This window comes from Malaya genurostris, chromosome 3 (assembly GCF_030247185.1).
Source record: "Malaya genurostris strain Urasoe2022 chromosome 3, Malgen_1.1, whole genome shotgun sequence".
In the NCBI taxonomy this organism is placed as follows: domain Eukaryota; kingdom Metazoa; phylum Arthropoda; class Insecta; order Diptera; family Culicidae; genus Malaya; species Malaya genurostris.
The window spans coordinates 298,937,233-298,962,876 of NC_080572.1; the positions used below are offsets into that span (position 1 = coordinate 298,937,233).

General features: G+C 38.5%; 1 protein-coding gene across 3 annotated transcripts in view; it reads right to left on the reverse strand.

The window, feature by feature from the left end:
* LOC131439313 (mucin-5AC) overlaps positions 1–25,644 on the reverse strand; it is a 309,210-nt gene that overhangs the window by 219,195 nt on the left and 64,371 nt on the right. For all 3 annotated transcript variants that reach the window (XM_058610194.1, XM_058610193.1, XM_058610192.1), the window contains exon 3: positions 20,166–21,010. In XM_058610194.1, coding sequence (XP_058466177.1) covers positions 20,166–20,586 — 421 coding nt within the window. In that variant the 5' untranslated portion in view covers positions 20,587–21,010. The remainder of the gene's footprint in view (positions 1–20,165; positions 21,011–25,644) is intronic.

Here is a 25,644-nt window from a genome sequence, read left to right on the forward strand (position 1 = left end):
TTTTAACGGAGACACAGAGTGCCGAGTGTCATACACCAGTCGATTCAGTTCGTCGAATTTTCTTTAATTTTATCCCGATCCGACTTCCGGTTCAGGAATTACAAGGCAATATGTGCAAATCTATGAGAAAATGCGCACTCAAGCTAAAATGCAAATAAAAGATCTTAAAACATTTTAAAAAGTTCCTGAGAAGTTTATTCAGATCCGACTTTCGGTTCCGGTATTACAATACGATAAGTGAAAAATTTTCAATTTTATGAGGTTTTTTTCCATGCATGTTTTTTATAAAATTTACTGGGAAATTCATCTTGTTGGCAGATTTGTTACCAATTAGTTACGGTAATTTTGAATTTGTTGCGCAATCTTTTATTTATTTTTTTGAGTGCTTCGCTAAGTTCATATGAAATTAACAAAGTACTCAAAAAAATTTGAAAAAATTTGAGCAACAAATTCAAAATTACCGTAACTAATTAGAAACAAATCAGCAACAAGTTATTCACTGGGCTTCGATTTGGTTTGAAGCATATTCGGAAGGGGGTCTTCGCTAATTTCATATGAACTTAGCGAAGTACTCATAAAAATAAAAAATAGAAAAACAAATTGAGTAACAAATTCAAAATTACCCTTACTAATTAGCAAAAAAATAGCAACAAATTATTCACCTATTCGCGTTATCATCGGCGAAAGGTTCCTCGCTAAGTTCATGCTCATCCGGTTTCCGCTTCCAGAAGCACCGATAATAGTGAAGAAAAGCTACAAAAACGGAACTCACTTTGATTTTTTAACAACGGCGAAATCGATTTTCACAAATCATAATTCAAATTTAAGCTCTTAGTGTCTTGAAAGATACTGTGCAATTTCATCGCGATCTGACTTCCGGTTCCGAAATTATAGGGCAATGAGTATCAAAACTTTCAAACTGTCATACAAAATGATACAAAATCGGTACGCATCGGTACGTGCTGGTACGGAAGAAGAAAACACCACCGCTTAGCACACAGCGTGCTTTGTTCAATTTAAACATTTAAATCTATATATTAATTTGACATAACTGTTTACAAATTGAAAACGTGATGCTAGTTTATACCAAAGAAAGTATTAGATTTTATTCAAGTTTGAAAAAGATCTTGACAGAAACTTCTAGTGATATTTTTGGAAATATAAGTAATATGAGAAAGGCATCATTACACCACTAGGTTAATTTAAGTTGAACTTCATGTGGCAATATTTAATTTGGTCCCAGACCTAACAGACCAGAAGTTTCGAAACACACGCGTCACACAATACGCAAAATCAGGTAAATGCAATTAAAAACCCGCACCAAGTGGCAACCGAATGCTTGCTGAATGCTCTAGAATTTCAAAATCATGTTAACTCAATCCTATCGGTACCCTTCTCATCTCACGGCTCACATGCCGTACCGCATGTAAAATCCTTGTGTCGCAGAATCGAAATCACGTATGCCACTTAATCCGATCGAGCCACGATACGCAAACCAGTTTTAATCGAATCAATTAATCGGACCGCTTTCGGTTGATGCCCTTTACAACGTAATCCAGTGTACTTTTCAATGGAATCGAACGGCAAGTGTTCGGAGATAAATTCGCACGTTTTGATCGGTGCCGGTTCGACCACGAAATGATTGATTTGCTGCTCAGTTCGGCAATAGTTGATTAAGTCCTCCGAGTTGAGCTGCTTTTCGCCCACACTTTTGGGACTGAGCTGAAATTGATTCCCAGTCGAACGCAGCCCAAAGATTCTGTCTCCAATCGGAACAGAACCGGTCTTATCAACGCATTTGTGGTCTTGGAAAAAAAACAACTCAATTATGAAAGCAATAAACTTTGGAGCAATGAGCCGCGTCATTGGTCGATCGGAAGGGTCCCGTTATTTGTTTCAGATGTGAGTTGGAATTGCCCTGCTCCGTGCTTCAGCCTTTAGTTTCTGAGCGCCGAAGCTAATAGAGGGTAGGGGAAATTATCGTCCACTCCGGGAAAGGGCAATAACTGGAGTCTGGAGTGGCCACCGTCCCGACTGGGTATATCCGAAGATCTTCTATCTTCTATCGCCGGAGGGGCAACGGACTCTGGAAACCTCGCTGAGCTGAGATTGCGATGACACGAACATTGCATAGTTCCGATGCACCTCCACCGCCATCGCAGAACCACGCCAGGACACACTCCGAGAGCCTATTAGTCAACCTTGAGCCAACGGGGACTGAACTAGTTTCCTGCGATAATCTCCGTAATAAGTCAAACAATCTTGCTCACGATGTCGGTTCGGGTTTGCTTTGCGCATGCAGGCATCTTTATGTTGCTATCAGTTCGAAAGGGGAGAAAAAAAAACCATCGAACTGCTGCAAATTACCACCACCGGCTGCCAAGGTAATGAGCTTTTCTCTGCTCTCTGATCCGTCTAAGGGCTGAGACGGAGGCTGGCAGGTTACGCTGGGGCTCTGTAGAAGGTGCGACATTTTAATTTATTATCATTCCTCTCTTGGCCGAGCGAACTAATGAAGCTCGGTGCGCTCTTTTGATTAAAGATAATTGGTTGTTCCGAAGGAATCATTAAAAATGCGGAATGCGTTTTATAGCCAAGGGGGGAATAGCGAATGAAGGTACGTTTTGCCTGAAATGGATTATTTTTTTTATTTGCTATCCCGAAAATTTTCACAATATCTGTGTTATCGAGCAACAATAAATATTGTAGGTAATACAATTGTAACATAACCCAAACCTGGAATACATTTTTTGACGCGTTACGCAAATGATCAAGTGTAGATATGTAGTATAAAAGAGTTTGGAAAGGAAATTTACCACCGAGCTCGACAAAGTATCTGCGTTCGATTTCCGGAACTCCATTGAAACAGTTTATTCTGATCAAATAGGTGAATAGAAGTCATAACATCTCTATTTGAAACATAAATCATTGTATATAATTTAGCCACCCTAATAAACCTAAACGCTTTTAAAATATACTATCCATAGAAGATACGAGAATATTGTGTTGGCCTTTTTTTAAATGAACACAACAGTAAAAAATAACATAATAAAATTGTTTTACACGAAGGCTCCTGGTAATGATGGAATCTTTATTATTCTTATTAAAAATCTTCCCGATGTTGTCTTGAGACTCTTGGTTAAAATTTTTAACAAGTGTTTTTCATTAGCTTACTTCCCAAAGAGATGGTAAAACGCTAAAGTAATTCCTATCCTCAAACCTCATAAAAAGCCAGCAGAAACATCAAGTTATCGACCAATTAGCTTACTTTCTTCTATCAGTAAACTTTTTGAAAAAATTATCTTATTGAAAATGATGTCTCATATAAATGAGAATTCAATTCAAATTCAAATCTGGTAAAAAGAGCAGTTTGAATTTCGTCATGAACATTCAACTACTCATCAACTTGTCAGAGTAACGAGCATGATAAAAGCAAATAAATCTTCTGGAGTTGCTCTTCTAGACATAGAAAAAGCATTCGACAGTGTTTGGCACAAAGGTTTAATAGCAAAAATGTCTGATTTCCAGTTTCCTATTTATTTGATCAAAATGATTCAAAATTATTTAACTGATCGTACTCTTCAGGTTAGCTATCAGAATTGTAAATCTGAATTGCTACCCGTACGAGCCGGTGTTCCGCAGGGCTCGAGCGTAGCTCCAATCTTGTATAATATTTTCACTTCTGATCTTCCAAATCTACCCGTTGGTTGTCAGAAATCGCTATTCTGTGACGACACAAGTCTGTTAGCCACAGGTAGAAATCTAAGAGTGATCTGTTTACCTAAAAATTTACCTCCTGTCAATTTTCTTTTCGCAAATAAACTTTTGCAAGTTTTTATACTAAGTGTATTAATGGATGGCTTTATGATTGTGATTAAGTGGGGACATGCTAAGAAGAAATGGGTTTTTATTTATTTTTTGTGTGGAGACGCGTGATTCGAAGGAAAAAATAGAAAACGTATACTGTAGGTTCAACTGACGTGGTAAACGTGTTCCATTGAAGCTTTAAAATGTCACACTACTGTTGCAGTAAATAACAGACACAAATTTAGGAAGCAAAAACTGATTTTACTCCACATGCCAGGTGTAAGATTCTACCAGTCGTCTTCAAACAACAATTATAGTTGTATCAACGATGCTTTGCGAAGTTTGCAAATCTTTAGTTAACCTCTATCCAGAAAGATTTTTTTCAGCGAAAATATCAAACCCTGGTCTGTGTTAATAATTGTCAGACTACTCCGAAGTCTAAAACGCAGATCAAGCGTTTAAATAATCCGATGTGTGTACAACACGGACGGAATCTACCGACAGTCTACAATCGAATCGTTCAGTTACAAGAAAAAAAAAAAAAAAAAAAAAAAAAAAGGGGGGGACGGGTATAGCGTGATGGGATAGTCGATGCCTTTCACGCAGCCCACCTGGGTTCGATTCCCAACCCCGCACATAGGGTCAGAAAGTTTTTCTGGCTCGAAGAGACGAATGACCTTAAGGTTAAAATCTCTATAATTGAAACAAAAAAAAAAAAAGAAAAAAAAATAACTAAAAACCACTTAATTGACGCTCACTTGTAACCGGGCTAGTGTAATTGACTTCGAAACAAGCATATCGTGAAAAGGTCAGCAAACCGAACCGCTGTCAAATGCTATGTCGACTGCACACCGTTTTTATACTCCACGGGTAATTGTTCCGAGCGATCCGAGGCACGGAGCTGAAGAACGAAAGCAGCTCAAATAGAGCGGCTCACCGTCAATCAAAGTGTAGTTCAAGGAAAAAAAAAACAGAAACAACAGAACAGACTACAAACGTTTTGTTTCCCAATTTCATTCGTTTGTTCAACTTTTCTCATGTTTTCCTTTTGGTCTATTGTTCCACTAGCACTTGCAGCGGATTTGTTGTGTGGCGAAGTTCTAGAATGTAGCGATGCAGTTTTGTTGGCCAAGCGAGCGCGCAGTGTCAAATAGTTTACTGAACGAGAGAATAAAAAAAACGAGGTTCGTCGTCGGACTTCTTCCAAGTCGCTCGAGTGCAGGCCGTGATCCCGTGTCCATTTGCCACTAGTGGTCAGGCAGAGAAGAACAATTTTAATTAGTGCGCCTTGGTCCCGCAGCCGTTGAGGGCACGTGAACTGGTCATTTTCACGCAATCCGATCGTTAGACAACCAAAACGTATTCCATTCTCCCGTGGGAAGAATTCGGTTCGACACGTGCGTGTCTACGTGGAATAACTTCGACCGAATGGAGGGGGAAGCGGAGTGGTGGACAAGCCTGTGAAATTGATTAACAGTGTGTGGCCACGAGGCTACTGGAAACTGACTGTGGGGCTCGGAACTGCTGCCATCGGGTGATCGGTGCAGCTGTAATTGTTTGACGTTTGGGGCTTTTGTTTCGACGAGGTTTAATCACACACGCGTGTGGATTAAATTCGCAACCATTGAATTAGTGCTATCGGGCAAGAGGGGAAGGGGGGGGGGGGGCGCCACTGAACTTCATTGCATTCGCGCATGCGATCCGACACATCCTACGTTGTTGTGTACTCAGTTTATAGGATTTATGTATCGCGAATTCGATCAATCCAGAACACCTAAGCGAAACAAACTTTCCAACGAATTTAATTGGTAATCGTTTTCGACCATTAAATACCAACTTTTTATGGTGTAAATAACCTCTGAAAATTAATGTTTGCTCGGCTTTAATTGGTTGTTTGGTGTTAGCCATTTCATAAGGTTTTCGAACAGACATAATGATGATAAAGCAATTTTGATATTAATATTTTCTACTGTTAATGTTTGCTGAATTGTAATTTTACCCCGTACACAATCTTGCTTCTATGCTACATTGACCCACGAATTTCACTGAGCTTTGTTTGGATGTATTAAACAAATTTCATTTAAATCGATGATTTCAAATCGCTTGTTAACTATGACATTTTTTTTCTACTACCAGTAACTAGATTCTGTTTTTCGAAATAATTTCTTTTTGTCTTTCACATTTAGAAATGCATGCGATCACTGTAAAAACCGACTTTCGGAGGGCCCAGTGTCATACATCATTCTACCCAGTTCATCGTGATCGCAAAATGTCCGTGTATGCGTGTGAATTCAACGAACCTAGATTTGAATCAACTTAGATCAAATGAAATTTCTGTTTTTTTTTTCCGAACCCGACTTCCGGTTCCAGAATTGCAGGGTAATACGTGTAAAAGCAAAAAGAAAATATTTGCAGTTGGAGTTGCTTCGTTTGGCCGAAAGCGGTTAATTTCCGAACATTGTATTTTCTGACGAGAAAATTTTTCCAATTGAGCAATTCGTAATCTCTCAAAACGATAGGGTTTACTTGACCGACCGTTCATACGAGAATTTGAGTCATCGATTGGCCACCAGGAGGCAGCACCCGCAACAGGTAATGGTTTGGGCCGCTGTAACCGCAGATGGGCGCTCTCCAATCGTTTTCATCGAGCCTGGCGTCAAGGTAAATGCGACATATTATCGGGAAAGTATTCTGGAGGTTGCTTTGAAGCCGTGGGCAGACAAACATTTCGGTGGCAGACCATGGACGTTTCAGCAGGACTCGGCACCGTCTCACAAAGCTCGAGTGAACCAAGAATGGCTGAAAAACAATGTTCCGAACTTCATCACGTCCACACAATGGCTCTCGAATTCACCAGATGCGAATCCAATGGATTATTCTCTTTGGGCCATTTTGGAGAGCAAAGTCCGAACTAAAAGATACACCAGTCTCGAGGCGCTGAATAAAGTTATTGTCCGCGAGTGGGCCAAAATACCTGCAAGTCACATTCGGCCAAACGAAGCAACTCCTTCGCTCTATCAAGTCATCAAGTCAAGGCAAAAGGTGGTCATATCGAGCAAAAGTGAATTGATTCTGAATTTTGTATTATTTTTACACATTTTGTACTTTGAATTAAGTAAAAGTAATTTTCCAAACTGAATTTATGGCCTTTTAAATTGGTTACACTTCGAGTGCCGGACCCTGTACATTTACATTTTCTATCATTCGTACTGTACTGCGCTGCTGTATCCAAACTAATGGCGTTTTCGTTTTTAATTTGCACTACACCGGTGCAGTGCTACACGGAGGCATGAATAAACGAACAAAAATGACGAAAACATAAACAGTAACCATTGACTACAATAAACGATACCATTGCACAGAGCTACACCAAACTTTTGATGAGTGCTACACCAGTGGTATCGGTGCAGAAAAAGTGTAGCACTGGTGTAGTGCAATTGGTAAAAACGAACGGTTTCAGTGCAGCTTTCGCTACACCAGTGTAGTGCAATTTAAAAACGAAAACGACATAAAATTCTATTAAGGAGTGTATCGAAAATAAGCTATCCACATACATTTGTGATGTACGCATGTATTTGTGATGGTTTTTTATGCTCAGATCACAGCATGCTGTGCGTTTGGCTGTCAGCTTTCGTTTGTTTACTTGTTTGTGCGGTTGAAATTCTGCGTTTTCAAAATGTTGCGTATTGAGAGGGATGTGAAAATTAAGGTTCTGGACACATGCCTAAGTGAAAAGGAATTCATCATGCCAGTGTTAAAACCATCATTAATAAGTTTGGGGAATACTATTCTTTGGATGAGCTACCAGGAAGAGGCAGAAAACCCGGTTCTTCCAACCCGAAACTGGACCAGAAAGTGGTATCTCTAATCAAGAAAAACAAATCAATGTCAATACGTGATTTGGCCAAAAAAGGCAGGAACGAGTGTCGGAATGATTCAGCGTATTAAGAGACGAAATCACCTGAAGGCCTACAAGAAACAGAAAATCTCGAAACAAAGTGTAGAACAGAAGAAGCGAGCAGCAACAAGGGCCCGGAAATTGTATTCGCGTCTTTTGCAGTTCTTTCAGGTCCACAATAATTTACTTTCGTCTTTGGGGAGGATGTGAGCGATGCGAATCTATCGATCTGAGTGTCTCCAGAAGAGATTGCTGCCTTTATATAAGAAGCATAGTACACCTCCACTGTTTTGGCCGGATTTAGCTTCGGCTCACTATGCCAAAACCACTCTCAATTGGCTTGCGTAAAAGGGTATAAATTTCGTTAAGAAAAATATCAATCCTCCAAATTGCTCTGAGCTTCGACCCATCGAACGTTACTGGGCAATCGTAAAGAGGTTGTTCGAGAAGGCTGGTAAGGCAGCTGGGAACATGCAGGAGTTCAAAAAAATTTGGGCTCAAGCGTACAAAAAATGCGATGCTACACTTGTCCGGAACTTGATGAAGAGCGTTCGATCAAAAGTTCGAAATATTCGTGAAGGAATAACTTAAATTTCATCCGGTTTTCATTATGCTCAAGTTTAACCTCGAACAATAAAGGATCAATTTTTAGTTTGAATAAAATATCGTTTTTTATCATTATTTGAAAGAAAAATTTGTGGATAGCTTATTTTCGATACGCTCCTTACAGTAGGCATGCGAAGCAGTATCGCGTTAAAAAACTACCGCCGAAATCACAGTTGCTTGAAGTAGGTAGAAATCCTATCTTCCTACATTTTATTTTCTCCTTATTCGCTCTACTGTACCACAAAGAATGTGGGTGGGTAATGTCAGAAGCCTAACTGGAAGGCGTGAATACAAATAAAACAAACATGCTTCCTTCACACTTCCGAATATCAGTTAGATAATCGGTTGTGTGTATTGTGCAAGTTTTCTCCTTCTTTACTACTAGAAATTAAAACGAAGCACACCTACACTAATGTACGGATTAGTAACATCAAACATTCTGACATACAATTAAATATTATGAAAAATAAATGCGAAAATTTTCTAATTAGAATCCATCAGACTGTAAACCTTCACTAAACTGATTATATTCACTTCCGATTTGCATATTTCAGCAGATACAGCAGATAACATTTTGAGTCATACGAAGGGCAGATTTTGCAAAATGTTCCACATCGTTGTCCACTTTTCGTTGTATTTTGCTCCAATGAAAACGACGCAATCGCTCTTGTTTGAAGCAAAACTAGCTCTGCAAACATCTCACAGCAGAACTACTTCCTGTGCTCCTTTTTATGTGACTTCGTTTGTAGTTCGAAACTCGGAGTATTTTTCTCGAACACGAATCAGTCAAATGCTGGCTTTATTCGCACTCGTTTGGTGCGAATTTTGCACAGTGAAAAGTGCACAAAGCAAATCAAAATATTCTAGATTTGCACTAAACTGATAATTTTTACCCTTTAAAGAAAAAAATAACTGTGTGATTAGTCCGACAAATTATTCATGTTTTCTGGACTTTACTGGTTCCGGAAGCCCCGAAAGATATTTTTGAGGCGATTTGATCGATTCTCACTAACTTCGTATCAAATTGAACGGCTAGTTCCGAAATGACATATTTATACATGTAAAATAATTCAAACCATGATAGGAATAAAGATCAAATAATAAAGTCAATTAGTATTTCGATCGAGTGCATGAAAAATTCACTCAGAATGGATATGATCGGAAATGTTTCGAAGCTTTTTTATTTTAAAAACAAATTAACGGATTCATGAGTGCGGTTCACAATAAAATATAATCAATAATCAAACACAGTACTACAAAAACAGATTCGGATTGTAGCTTAAGCCGCTATAGTAAGGTTCATGTCTCACGGAAAATAGTGAACAGTATTTTTTGAGATTTTCGGTGTTAATTGTCGCTAGAAAAACTTTTGCCTACGATTCTAAACCATTCGGAGCGGTTTGTAGTGGTTTTTACAAATTACAGATCTGGTTACAAATAAGAGATCTTATGATCTCAAAGATTGCTATGAAATCCAGATACGACTCCCGGTTCCGGAATTATAAGTTAAATAGTGTTATAAATTTCCAACTGCCATTTAGATGATACCGATCCCAGCTTCCCGGTAGCGAAAGTAACGGAAAAATTGTCAAAAACTCCAACGAAACAGAACTCGTTTTTATCTCTCAGGAAGAGCTGAACTAATTTTCACAAATTTAGGCTCAAACAATGGTTCATATGGTCCAATAGGTTGCTATGAATCTTAATCGGAATTCGACCTTCGGTCTCGAAATTATAGGTTGAAAAATTGTGTAAATCAGAGAACGGATAAAATATCATTAGAGAACGGTGCAAAAAGTAAAAACTATATCCAATCGGTGCTGAAAAATGTTTCAATGTACTACAATATCTAAAACATTCCTGGGATGTGGCTATAAAATAAGAGCTTATTTTTACAATATACAATATAACCACCATATCGACCGATACATTGACCAAAACGATGGAAAAAGCCTAAAATAGGGCACACAGTGTTGGTGATTGCCGATAATTTGACAGAAGCTGCTTGATATTTATCAATATTGTATACAACATTTTCAATCCGGTAGAAGATGCTGCAAGAACTCAATGCATGAACCGTGAGAGAATTTTTCTACATTTCTTCGCTCCACTTCAAACTCTGAGTATTTCACGGCCCTTAAAAAAAATTTACAGTCTATGAACGATGCTGTGTGGAATTTACCAAGAGAGATTTCGCAAGTTGACACAACTTATACAAAGGTTGTATGCACACAGTTAGAAAAAGCGGCAATAGTAAAATGATTCTATCGCAATTATGCACTGCCCATACAGAATCGGATCGCGAAACGAGAATAAGCGGCCGTTTGTTGCTTCAGAGAGAATCGCCACAGCAACGTGCTAACCTTTGATTCTCAGAAAGGTCATCGAGCGAAATTCGCTCTCGCACTGGTTCTATGTTGAATGAACCATGCCGGTTTTTTGTTGCTGCGATGATATCAGTCTCTCTTTGATAGCCCTGATTGAATCGTGAGCAGAGTTGCTAGTGAGCGTTCTTTGATACGATAAATGTCATCCTTGGGCACGTTTTGTAGTCAATGCCAAAGGTGACCATTACGCGATATCATTTTAAAAAAAACATCAATGCTTACACTTTAAATGACCCACCCCATATAACTTATGTAGGTAATAAATTGTTATACATTTTCTTTTCTAGAGAAGTTCTAGAGAGTGTCAGTGAATTTAGTGAAAATGCAAGAAAAATTCGAATGATGTTTTTTGCTGCTCAAGATTGCAAGTTCGACTTGATTGTTTTGACATACGAAATCAATACGAAATTTATACTTGCTCGGCTCAGTTCCCCGATATGAAATATTAAATATTGGGGCACATGATCAGATTGAATTCGTATGCAAGAATATCAACGTCAGTGCACGGTACCGTTTCGGCGCTAATCCAGATCGAAAAGGTTTCGTTGTCATCCCCTTATTACTTTCTGATTGTTTCTATCAGAACATATACGAGAAATATTGTTCACAGTTTATATTACTACAAAAGTACAAATACACACCACGTTGTCTTGTAGTTTCAACATTTGTTGCACTACTATTAAGCTAATATTTCTTAGAGCAAATTCAGCAGCTAGAAGTTCTATATGGAAGATCTATAATAGAACAGAAACTGGAACAAACGTATCCCCAGCAAGCCGTTCTAGTTTTGTCGTGAATACGACTTACTTTACTATGGGGTGCCTTTTCAAAATTTACCCTCTGAGAGAGTGATAAGTTTTTGATCGTGAATATCTCTTGTTGTATCTAACGAATCAACATAATTTTTGCTACATGCCATCGGAAGTATGTTCACAATTTTATGATAAAATTTTCAGTTGTGTGACATAATCTCAAATAATTCAAAATTAAACTTTTCTGAAATGTTTTGTATAAACGAGTATCAAAGAGGATAATTCATAAGGCACGTTTGCTTTTCTCTTATTTTGAAAGCTCATAGCTCAGTGATCTGTGAAAGGATTTATATAATCTAACTACCAATAGAATCGTAAGTTTTCGACTTAAACGTGAATAGCAAAAGCATTGAAGTATTTCAATAGTACACTATTAGAAAACCTGTTTCATTTGACCCATGTCAACACCAGCCAATCAGAACGCGTTCTGAGGAAAAGAACAAAATATCTGCTGATGTACAACAAATCGTTCGAGAAAAATGTTCCGAACAGTACTTAATATCGTAGTGAATTCTACAATTTGGTCCTTCTGAAAGGATCTCTGATAGTTTCTTTCAATGAAATGCAAATCCAAAATGAAATAATCAACAATAAAATTCTCTATGCGGCTAGTACAAACGACACACAATCAGAGCTGCTAAATGTCACTATCAACGAGCAACTTTGCACGACGAAGATTGGAAAGTTTATGTCACTGGACTGCTGCCAACCAGGCTCTACCAATCGTCATATATTCCGTGTCTGAGAGCCGATCTGTCATAACTTAAATTCTCTTGATATTATACTCATCAGGACGCTCATTGATTGCCGATGCGATTGATATTATCTTCATTTCTCCTGTCACTGCTTGATTACGATGTGACTAAATATTAATCAAGCAGCATAAACATTGAATTAAATTCATGTACACCAATAAACTTCGAAATCCAATGTCTTTTTACAAAGAACAATGAACGTTATCAATTTATGTTTATGTTAGTACTCTCATGGAATTTTTGTACTTCAACAGAGAATAGGAGAATGAGAGAGAGAACAAAATGCGTCACCTGTCTTTGACTGAGTATACTTCCACTTGGTCATTGAACTATCGAGTATCTCATTTGACAGACACTTTGATCGTACCGATTACAGTTGACGATGATTTTAGTCAGTCTGTCAAGGTCATTTGACATGACTGACAATTTGCAGCTCTGCACACAATGCATCTGCTCGAAGTGGCGATAAAATATAAACTGATCCATTTTTTGTTAAGAGGTTTCTTTTAACGTGATTTCGTTTCGTTTATAGCTTTTTCTCTAATGGGCGGCCCTAACGGCTATAAAAATAGCCGCATATAGAATTTTATTGTTGATTATTTCATTTTGGATTTGCATTTCATTTCGCTTCCAACAAGAGCGTTTACGTTACAGCTGCCAGTTGTTTGCATTGGTGAAAAAACAACGAAAAGAGGACAACGGTGGAGAGCATCACGCAAAATCAGCCGTTCTAATGGCTCTAAAAATTTTCTAAAGACCTATTAGGAATTCTTGCTCGCAATTCGAAGGTAAATATCCTCAGTTTAGTGCATATCTAGAACAGTTTGATTAGATTTGTACACTTTTCGCTGTGTGAAATTCACAGTAATCGAGATCAAGTGAAGCCTTCTTTGTTTTTGCAAAAAATGTGGAAAAGGGGAATGCTTGCATAATTCATACAATTGATCAACTAATTGATACTCGAAAGTGTTAAGGAACATGTCAATAGTTTTCGTATTCACGACATCCAGTTATGTCTCTGACATTGTCCACCCGCCTTTTATTTATTCGACCAGTTCTTCTGTCAAATTTAAAACTGGTCTACGATGCCTTTCTATTTTTTTGTATATTTGAAACACGAGTAAAACACTGCTGGGGTTGCCAGTTTCTCTTGTTATGAAATCCAGATTTAAATTTTGTAACTGGCATAAATTACGCATCTAGAACTAGAACACTACTGAATATGCCCTAAGAATTTCTGTCCCTATGTGCAAGATTGGGAATGAAATCGAGGTAGGCTGCGTAAAAAGGGCCTCTAGATCATGAATGTAGAAATCGTATTTGCTGTTTAACCACAACCGAAACCAAAACAAAAGTTACAATCCGATTTGGAGATTGACATTGTGTTCCAAAAGAGTGAGAAATATTTTTCTGAAAACAATTGCACTTTTCCAAAGATCGAAAGTAGAACCTGAAATGATTTATTTCGAATGTCATCCAACAACTTCGTTTACATGCACGGTGAATCGTTCGGCGAAAGCATCCAATTTTCTCTCCGGACCAAATTGACAACTTTCCCGATCGATCGCGCTCGCTTGCTTTCGATCGCAGCCGTCATCAAAAGACAGTGATCATGAGCAGTGATAAATTTGGCACGCTCCGGTGGCTTTCGGATTCGACGCAAATGGGCAAAAAACATGGCATGGATGTGTGCCATGTAGTCATGCAAAGCTGGCTCGAAACCGCAGTGAAAGGCTTTTTTTTACGGCATGATAAATATTTGTGCCTCAGAAATGGGCGTGTCTGTGTGTGTGTCCGGACTGCCGTCGTATTCAGGTCAGAATGAACCTCTCGGTTCGGTTTGGCTTGGCTCTCGGCACTCGGAAGTGGGTTTGCGTGGAAAGCAAATTGCCAGCTTTTACGGTCGGATTAGTCAAATTTCGGGTGCGTGATAATGAAGCCGGGCATTTAATTGCCGTTTTGTGGCTCTCACTTCTGGCATCGATTGGTCTGCAAAATATCCCAACGCCAAACTGACAGGTTATTAAATTATAAAATGATGCCTTTGGAAAACCCCACTACGGAAGCACTCGGATCTTTTGTATCGAGGGCGAAATTGCCGTGTTGTGCAGATCAATCGATTTAGGTTAGCCGTTGGTTGAGAATAATTTAGGTTAGCGGAAGTTACTCCAATTCATCAGTCATTCAATAATCGATGATGACATTTTAGAGTTTTCACTCGGTCTATGACGTGTTACTTGAACTAGTATGAGCATGCCAAATATAGTAGACGAAATAATTAGCGAGATAGACAAAAAAAATATTATTAGAGCTCGAAAAGGGTTTTGACACTTTGGATCACAGCTATAATCTCAAACATATCGGCCGGTATTTCACGAATAATGACACCGGCTCATAATCAACACCAAACAGTGGCTTTTTTTGGGCTGCATATTGTAAAAACTTAATCAACGCCTACTTGTTCAACCGTGTCGCAGTGTGCACCGGCCTCACACTGACGATTTGCTCGCGCACTACACGTTTTACCGGTGTGCGTACGCTAAATATCTAGAACTGCGGAAACACTATATTTGCTAAAGAACATTTTTAATGATTATGAAAGTTTATTACATTTGCAACAATTTACTACCTGAACGCACAAAAAATCGCGTGAAAAAAGAGACTTTATACTAAATTTGTTTGGAAAATGTTAATGAAAATTGAGTAACATTTTTTTTTCATTTCGCGAAAGAAACAGTTACTGTTACTGTTACTGTTACTGTTACTGTTACTGTTACTGTTACTGTTACTGTTACTGTTACTGTTACTATTACTGTTACTGTTACTGTTACTTTTACTGGCCAACCAAATCGATCTATACAGCATGGAATGAAAAGTCCCGGGCCTCTCACAGAATAGACGTGAACAGTTGCGAGCCGTGTATATTCTCGTTGAGAACAAGCCTCTAGATGGTCCAATACCAAATTTCATGACAATCTATCCTCTAGTGTTTGAATAACAGCTGATCGTGTCAGACGAGTTCTAATTTTCATCAAGCTATGGAAAAAGACGACTTTTAATGATTCCTCGGTACGGATTGGTCCACCATCCCCCGTATTCTCCAGACATGACCCCAGCGACTATTATCTTTTTCCAAACAAAAGTTTCTTTAGGTAAAGAAATTGTCGTCCAATGCTGAGGTCATTGAAGAAACGGAAGCCTATTTTGACGGCCTTGACAAAGCTTTTTTTTTTTCAATGGGCATCAAATTGTTAACCGATGAGTCAAATGTATCGCTCTAGATGGAGATTATACTGAAGAATAAAAAAGTTTTCACGGAAAAAATCGACTTTTTCTTTGTAAGGCCCGGGACTGCTTATTCCATGTAGTACACTATCGGACAGTCGGCTGCTCAAAGTTTGAAAAATATTCGTTTAGTGCACCGATTTTTCAGCAAGAAGCGTATATTGAAACATTACACGATAAAATTTCTATCTGGGTAGCCGACTACCCAGAGCAATAAACACTCTTGAAAGCATGCAACACCTTGGTTTCTCGTGCGCACATGCATCGAACAAACACTTCCCTAGTAGATCTGCATTCGAACATAGCCGAGGTCGGTATTTATCAGCATTTCGCAACATCAATTGGTCCTGTTCAATAACGGAGTAGTAGACCTTAAATATGTGGAACCTTGCTGAAGAAAAAAATGCACCTCAACATTAAAAAGATTAAACAGATGCAGTTAAACAAGTCTAATAACCAGTCTAATGAAGCGGAAGTAGCCTAATTCGAGACGTAAAATAAAAAAGCCCACTACGTTGAGCATGACAATGTCAAATTTTACCCAATGGTATTCGTGTATAATGCATACGTGTCGAGAGATCTACTCCATTCTATTTGATTTTCGGGAGCAAAAGTAACCCCACACTTAAAATCGCTGATCACATACGAGGATCAACGAGCCACATGCCAATACATTGAGGTCTTTTTTACGCGGGGGATACGTACCGCGTAAAAAAAACACTTAAAATAACCGCATAACATCCATGCAAAACACCGCGTAACTTCGAAAATCGTAGAAAAAAAACAAAACATTCGAAGAAAAAAATTTGTTATGCCAAATGTCTTAGAAATACTTGAAACGTCTAGATCTGGTGTAATCTAATTTTTTTTTTTGATTTTTCGAAAAATCGAAAGTTGACTTAAAAAAAAAATCGGAATACCAGCAGATCTCGACGTTTTATGCATTTCTAAGACAAAAAAAAAACGGATAACTTTGAAAATTTGAGTAAAAAATCGCATAACTTCGGAACTCCGTGTAAAAAAAGACCCCAGTGAACTATCGTAAACCAACCCAACTATCGTACAGTGATCCCAGCGGGAAATAGGGCATATCCGAGGACATTGAAAACATTTGTATACACACGGAAAAGCCAGCGATCGCAAAACAACTGAAATATTAGTTGTTTTTCTGAATTTGATTGGTTGAAATTTGGTACAACTGATGCATTGTTGTTTTTACTAAACTGTCACTTTTTATTTATCGTACTGGCAATTTCGCAATGACCCCCAGCAAAACCACGCACCACAAATGAGTAATGAAACGTTACAGTTGAGCAAAGACATACACCCTAAGCGAAAAATGGAAATGGTTCAATGAGGTGTCACTCGTGCAACTGAGCAATGACACAATCCCAGCAAAGTTACCTGTGTGCATGAAAGCAAAAAATGTCACAGTTGTTTTAACCAATTATTCAGTTATTTGAACTTATGACGCCAACAGCATTAAATATTTTCTACTGCTAGTCTGAATTGATTTTCAATATTAATTTGTTATTTTTGTTTTGCGTGCTGATGTCTTCGTTCTTCGTCAAGTGATAGCATTTGAATCAACAACCTTTTAGTTGAAACAACCAGAGCGTGAAACAACAGTTGCAATAATGTAATTTTGTGATCTGCGGGTTCTCCGTGTAGGCCCCAAAAAGACCGAACACAGAAATGTCCACGGAACGAATTGAATAAGTACTGACGCAAACTGAATTCAACGGCTCATCATTACACGTTCACAGTCGTATCGGAACCAATGAGAGCAAGAAAAAAACTGCTCGGTCACAGAACTGCACACGGTGCAAACTGAATGTACAGTCCCAAAAATCGAACCGTTCTAATACGAATCGAGGCAAAATCTCATGAGAAAGGCTGCAGTACACAGTCTATTTGGTGCCCAAAAACAATTGCAAACATCAGTATTCAAAATTGTGTTTCGCTTTGATCCGAAGCTCCTGCTGCTGTAATAGGGGTAAAAAGTTGCTTACATAAAAATATCGATATCTCCATTGAAAATAGACGAATCCTAACAATCTATGGCTTGTTGGATAACTATTGCCGTGTGAAATCAAAGTCTCGAAACATATTTTGTTTACTAGGACAATTGTGATAGATATTGTCAAAAACTGAAAACTTTGACATAAAACTTTGTATAACTCGAAAAGTCAACATCCAAACTGAAAACATTCGATAGCGTTCAGGCCGCCGACGAACGGTTTGGAATTCATCATGTCAGTGTTAAAACCATCATTAATAAGTTTGGGGAACACTACTCTTTGGATGAGCTTCCAGGAAGAGGCAGAAAACCCGGTCCTTCCAACCCGAAACTGGACCAGAAAGTGGTATCTCTAAACATGAAGAACAAATCAATGTCAATACGTGATTTGGCCAAAAAAGCAGGAACGAGTGTCGGAATGATCCAGCGTATCAAGAGGCGAAATCACCTGAAGACCTACAAGAGGCAGAAAATCTCGAAACAAAGTGTAGAACAGAAGAAACGAGCAGCAACAAGGACCCGGAAATTGTATTCGCGTCTTCTGCATTATCCGGATGCATGCGTTTTGATGGACGATGAGACTTATGTAAAGGAGGACTCAAAAACCCTTCTAGGTTCACAATACTTTACTGTCGTCGTTGGGGAGGATGTGAGCGATGTGGACAGGCCGATTCAAGTGGAAGAATTCGGTCGAAAGATACTGGTATGACAAGCAATATGTTCCTGTGGTTTGAAGTCAATCATTTTTTTCACTACCGGAACTATAAATGCAGAAATCTATCGATCTGAGTGTCTCCAGAAGAGATTGCTGCCGTTAATATAAGAAGCATAGTACACCTCCACTGTTTTGGCCGGATTTAGCGTCGGCTCACTATGCCAAAACCACTCTCAATTGGAATTGCGAAAAAGGGTATAAATTTCGTTGAGAAAAATATCAATCCACCAAATTGCCCTCAGCTTCGACCCATCCAACGGTACTGGGCAATCGTGAAGAGGGTCTTCAAGAAGACAAAAAATGCGATGCTACACTTGTCCGGAACTGATGAAGAGCGTTCGATCAAAAGTTCGAAAATTCGTAAAGGAATTTTAAAGTTTAACCTCGAACAATAAAGGATCAATTTTTAGTTTGAATAAAATATCGTTTTTTATCATAATTTGAAAGAAAAATTTGTGGATAGCTTGACGTTATTCTGACGTGCTTAGTGATTTTATGTTTCTCGGTTCAAGTCGCGGTGTTGCTATCGATCTTTTGTTTTTTTTTGTTTCATACGACTTAAAGTCATGCAATTTTCCAATCTCACAATTTCACATGTTCTTGAATTTGTGTGATATACGACGATCCATTTATATGCATCATCACAAAAGTTTTTCGAACTGATGATCCGATGATTCGATCCCTCAACTAAAGATCGTCAAAGTTCTACTGTTCCAGTTTTCAACAGTGTGAATGCTTGAATCATCATTTCCATATGATAATCTTTACAATTTACTAAGTTTGTTCATATAACTTTTGGTATTTGAAACGAATCTCTGTTACCAGAATTTGCAATATGCAAAAGAGAAGATTCTACACACGATCATGAAACTCGTGCCTCAAGCCAATTTGGCATTCAAATATGCTTAATTTTGAAATGAATAAACATAAATTAGCTATTTTGCATACTGCATTTTTAGCAGAGATTAAAAACAGTTCTCGCCAAGTTAAGATAGACCAAACAGTTCGTTTCAAAGAACGAGTACGAATTTGATAGTTCGGTTATAGGAACAAGTTTCTCATCCTCTTACGGGAAATAATAAAACCAATCATACGATTTACGAACTCTCTCTCTCTCTGATATCTGATCGATTACGATTTTGTTTCTTTCATGTATTCTGACAGACCCGTACCCAGGATTTCGTTTCGGGAGGGGGCCAAAGATAAAAAAATAATGTAACTGAAGATTGCTGATGTACCTAATTCTCCGTGTGCCTTTTACGGGTGTTTTTAACAGGAATTTCAAACTTTTCTACATGAATATTTATTGAATTACATTTCTTTACGTTTACTGTCTTGTTATTTCTGTAACACATGTCTGAGACCTTCTAAATAATTATATATTTGTTTTTAATTTCGGGAGGGGCCAGGGCCCCTCGGGCCCCCCCCTCTGGGTACGTGACTGTATTCTGATCCATTGGTGATCGAATGGTCCGTCTCGAATCGTCCAAACGAATGATGAAACTCTTGAATCTGATCCCACCAAAGCATATCGCCTCATCGGCAGAACCTCCCGCAAGGTTAGATCCACCGCATCGGAATGGGCATCCCCTTCAGATCACGAGAGATGTAGAGAAGTGTCATTTTGACCCAATTTGTGACCGGTGGCGAGGTTTGACCAATTCAACATTCTTGCGGAACCTATCGAGTGCCATCGCGCTGTGAAGAGATACAGACAAGATACTCCTCCACACCGCGAAGATCGCTCCGTAAGCAGCACAGAAGTTACGAAACCACCCCCCCCCCCCCCCCTCGAGTGGCTTCACGGTTCGAATGCTGCCCGTAGTGGCTTTACGAAAGTGAACCTTAATTAGTGCTCTTAATTCCATCGTCACACTCACCATTTAGATTGTCGGTGGCGGCTGACACTGAAGATCGACCATCCAACTGCGAAGCAACCATCGCCGATGGAGTCGTCGTTGTAGTCGTCGTCGTCGTTGTCGTTGTCGTAGTCGTCGACGCCACCGCCATCGTCGTGCTGCTGCTGCCTTTCACCACCGGTGAAGTCAATGTCGTCACCAGCCCCCCGGCGGTGGTTTGTTGCGGTGATTCAGCGGCACCATTTCGCACTTCACTCAGACGCGCTTGGTTAAACATCGAAACGCCCCGTCGGTCACTTCCGGCCGTTGGTTCCGGTGGTAATGGTTTTGCCGATTCTCCACCACTGCCACTGCTTGCACTTCCGTTGGATCTGGCCTGATCGCCCAGTTTGCACGCGATAAGCACCACCAACAGCACGATGCTCATCCGTGTGCGACCCATCGTTACACACAAACACAAAAACAGAACAACAATTGGAAATGCACACAAGTTTCCTAGCAAAGTAGATCACTCTGGTCTCGAATCAATGGTCCGGCGTCTTTTTCGTATCAAGACACAAAAAAACAAAATTGGAAAATCCAACAAAAACCCCGCACTCCTGAGGCGCCTACATCTTGCCCCCTCCTCACTACCAATAATCGATGGGGGCCAAAATAAACACGTTCAAATTCAACACATCACTACACTAATTCCGTTATCCAACCGGCATCTCTTTCGAGCCTACCAACTGCCGTGAAGCGTCCGTCGACGTTTGCCACGGTCGTTTATCCATCAAATCATCCATCGTCGAAGGGTTCATGGTTGCTGTCTTTTAGCCGGCTACGACACGGAAGTGACACGGTAGATATTCAAAACCGGTCGACACCTGAAAAAAAGATAGAAAACAGCATCATGAATATTTTTTGTTCATCATTCGAACGAAAGCGAAATGCGTATGCCTGCCCGATTCGGAAACGGTAGAGCAGATCGTTGGCCGCCCACCGGAATCCGGTTGTCAGTAAAATTAGCCTCCAAACAGGATTGAATCATTCTTTCACTCACGCGGTCTAACAAGTGCTTTTTCTTTTCAGTTGCGTAACCGGATACTCATTTTACCGCTGTCATGTCTGAAGATAGAATTGCATTAAAGACAAAAAAATAACTCTGACTGCACTCACCACTTGGCGGCGCGCGAGAATGATTGTATTGACACCATTTCGATTGAGAGTGTACCGTGAGTGAAAAAAAAACAAATGTTAACGTTGTCACCAATGGTAACCAATTGTTTATTTTCAAAGATAGGGAAGCTTTGCGTTTTGGAAAACTGGCAGAAAAAATTCAGTATTGTATTTTTATTTTGTAAGTTTTGGATTATTTAGTGCTTGAATTAATTGTTGTGAAATGCCGATTCCGGCTATCCTGGTTCCATGTTCTCGATTAACGACGGTCATAAGCCCAAAAATGGATGTAACTCACTTTTTTTTAAAGATTGCAGAGCCGATATTCCCAACATCAGGGTCAACTGATAGGTCTTATAACCCTACCAAAAGTTACTGAATATTTTCAGATATAACAAAATCAAAATCGATGTCAAAATCATATAAAATGTTCAAAATTTGAATAAAAACTAGTAGAGCTTGAACGTCATGTTAGTTGATGACCATACGAACCGACATCGGTAATACCTGCTCTAGAGTTCTGGTGTCGGAAGTATCTACAATAGTGGAACTAACTTTTTTGTCTTCTGTTTCATTCTCAAAGTTATAGGGTAAGGGCTCCTCATTTCATCTCATTTGTAAGGATGTCGTCTTCAAACCCCGATTTAGCCACTAAAATCACTATAACTATTTCATATTACTGCTTCATTCGCCTTGCTCCACGTTTGATTCACATTTCTTGAAAATTTAACTAATACCCGGGTAGGTGTAAATAGCAAACAAAGATCAAAATAATAACAATTTTTACCATCATATCTTGGCTTGATGTTTCTGTGTTATCACAGCGATACTTGATATTTCCATGATATTGCATCCAAGGAATCAAGAAATTATACAATACCTGTTTAACAACAAAATTAGTTATAATATCTTATTTCGTTATTGATGAGCTATTCGAATTTAATTAAGTCAATTGATCCAGTAGTTCTATCTTCAAATAAAATACTATTGAATAAACTGCATCAGAATCAGATAAGAGAAATACTTATGATATTACTCTATTCTGAATGCTAGAATATAAAATAATTGAGAAATTCGTCTGCTATAAATATTTTGTTCTTGGTTTCATATTACAATGACAGAATTTTATATTTTGTAGCTATTTTCTCATGCAAGTTTTGTTATGATTTTTGATATTTTAATTCTTATTTCAAACTAAATAATGTTAATTTCTACCATTGAGATGTTTGGTTTTAATAACAGAATTTGTTATTGGTTTGCAAATCACTTCTACCCGGGTATTCATAAAACAGCTAAAAACACTTAAGATGTGTTCACTACTCTGCTCCTAATTCCATCTCAATGAATTTTTATCCATCCCATCGTTGATCCTTTATTCATCCTATAAATTAGCAATGGCGACAGCAAACAAAACAAAATATTCCACTATTACACTCTCAAGCTCAAAATGTCAAAATTCTTCTTGAAAACGGCCTAATGCCAACATACGATATTTTTAGAATCAGTTTGAAATCATTTCAACGTTTGAAAATTTTTTGGCCGTTTCCGTTACCTTTCGCTTTAAATTTAAAATTTTACTGTAAAGTTAATGTGGTGAACTTTGTGTTTTTGGACAGCAGAGTTGTCAAACGGTAATGTTTCTTTCCATTATTTTACTGAAGTAAACTTGGCTTACAATAAACGAATTACGACAAATTCATATCCAACATCATGAATTATTGTGGATATGTTCAATGCTTTTGTTACGCAAAAACTAAACAAATGCACCAATTGCCATCTCATCCTTCGAGTCAGTGTATTGAACAGAGATTGTATATCTCTCTCAAACTAAAGATTTGACATGTGGGATGATGGATTTGATTGAATCATATCTGACTGGTCGTAGTATGACCGTGAAAATTGGCGACTGCGTTACTCCATCATTCATCGTGAGCTCTGGCATTCCTCAGGGAAGCCATCTAGGACTATTCATATTTCTGCTATATCTAAATGATCTAAATTTCGCATGCAATGCATGAAGCTATCATTCGCCTACGATTTCAAGCTGTTTCATCTCATCAAATATCTGAAAGACTCAAACTTCTTGCAGTCTTGCAGTTGGATGTATTTTCTAACTGGTGCAACGTCAACAGAATGGTTGTCAACGCCTTCAAATGCTTCGTTATCTCCTTCTCTCGTAAACGAACCACGATCATGTATGATTACACTATTTCGCAAGCTGTACTAAAACGGGAGACATCAAATAAGGATCTAGGAGTGTTATTGGATTCAAAACTTAGTTTCAAAGATCACATAGAATCTCTAAAGCATTAAAGATGCTAGGATTCATCTTTCGCATCTCAAAAAATTTCAATAACATATACTGCCTGAAATCGTTATATTGCGCTCTAGTTCGTTCTACACTGGAGTATGCTGTTGTTGTTTGGGCACCATATTACCAAACTGATAAGCTCTGCGTTTTGAAACTGTTCAGCGCAAGTTCATTCGTTTTGCTTTGCGTCGCCTGCCCTGGAGAGATCCATTTAATCTTCCAAGCTACGAAAATCGTTGTAGGCTCATATATTCGATTTGCTATCTGTCCGCCGTGATACACAAAAAGCTGTTTTCCTCGCGGACCACATCCAATGTCGAATTGATAGTGCAGATCTCCTACAACAGCTAAGTTTTGACATTCTTCGGCGTAATTTGCGGTTTAATCCCTTTCTCAGAATTCCTCGTGCTAGAACTATGAACTATGGCTTCAATGAACCGTTTTCGAGTATGTGCCGCGTATTCAATACTTGCTCTGATGGATTTAATTTCAATTTATCTCGTAACGCCATTAAAACCCGTTATCTCCGAATCTTTTCCCGCTAGTTTTATTTACATAATTAGACGATATGAATAGTTATTAGTTAGCTTTGTAGTTTAAATAAGGGTGGGTAACTAAAGATTTCGTTATGTATCATTTGGTCAAATGTTATCTGTTGATACAAAAGATGAGAAGGTTTTATGCCGGCTGGAGAAGGAGAACCAAAATCTCAGCTCCAGCAGGCTTTTCCCTTGCTCCTAAATAAACAAATAAACAAATTAACAGATGGATGAAAAAGAGATGACCAAGATAAATACTTTCAATTGACCCCACAAATTTCCAAAAGCAGCCCTCGGGGATTGTTGTTTGTCATTGCATGTTAAGACTTACTTGTACTGATGATGTTTAAAAATTTAATAGCAAATCCTTAGGGATTATCGAAAGTAATAAATTGGCTTTGAACGGTTGTCCATAACCTGATTCACCACTAGTGATATTACTTAGTCGTGTTTGATGAATGTTCGTAGCATGATAATGACAGGATCAATTTTTGATTAACGAATTAGCGATAAAATGAAAAATACTTGGACATTCGAAAGTTCAAATTACCCTTTTATTAAATATCGTGTCCATTAACTTTGACATGAACGCTGGATTCGTTCAAGAATTGTATCAAAAGGTCTCTCATTCGTCGAGCCACCACATCGTTTTTCTTAGTATTCAGTCCTGAGAATCAATATGTTCTGTTCTAGCGGAGTGAACATGAGGAGTGATTAAACCAGTATTCTTCTTATCGTTAAAGCCAATGTATAAAACAGTAGATCTCACAACTAATGGTTCTTACATGCCACGATTTCTCCTTCAGATATGATATTCACGATTCGCATATGGTAATTCGTCAAGTAATCCAAAGTTCGGAAAATGAAATGATTTGGCTTAAACAGCTTACAAATGTCATGAATACTATCCGTTTTGAAGTAAACCACTCTTGAAAACTCACTCGAATCGGCTGAACAAACGTCAGCATGCTAAATGCAAGGAAAATATTTTCATCTGAACTCATTATTTCAACAGCAGAATCCTATCATTGATACGTAAAAAAAACGTTACATAATTTGGTTTGTTCAACTCACGGCCACAATGGCCAACATAATTCTTCTAACTACATCTACTGGTAAATGACATTAGAACTTGTGCTTCTGTTTACGGTATAGCTAAAACAGTCATTTGGCAAGTAATGATTTTGATACCCTATTAAGCACGTGTTTCCAAATGACAAATCAATTATGCATGTAAAATCTCCACCCAAATCTACTCGTTGCGCGCCAAACGATTTTCCAAAGATCTAGTATTCTTTTCTTCAACGGCGAAATACTGAGCATCTCCTTGCGCGCCAAACATCAATTGTAGATCTAGCAATCATTGACGACTTTTTCAGTGGGAAATTCCATTGTCCATACAAAATAACTTTATTGGTTTTTCCCGCTTTTCCGGTAAGTTTTCCTATTTTTTTTGATGTCCGAACCCGGTGGGGGTAAAAACTGATCAAAC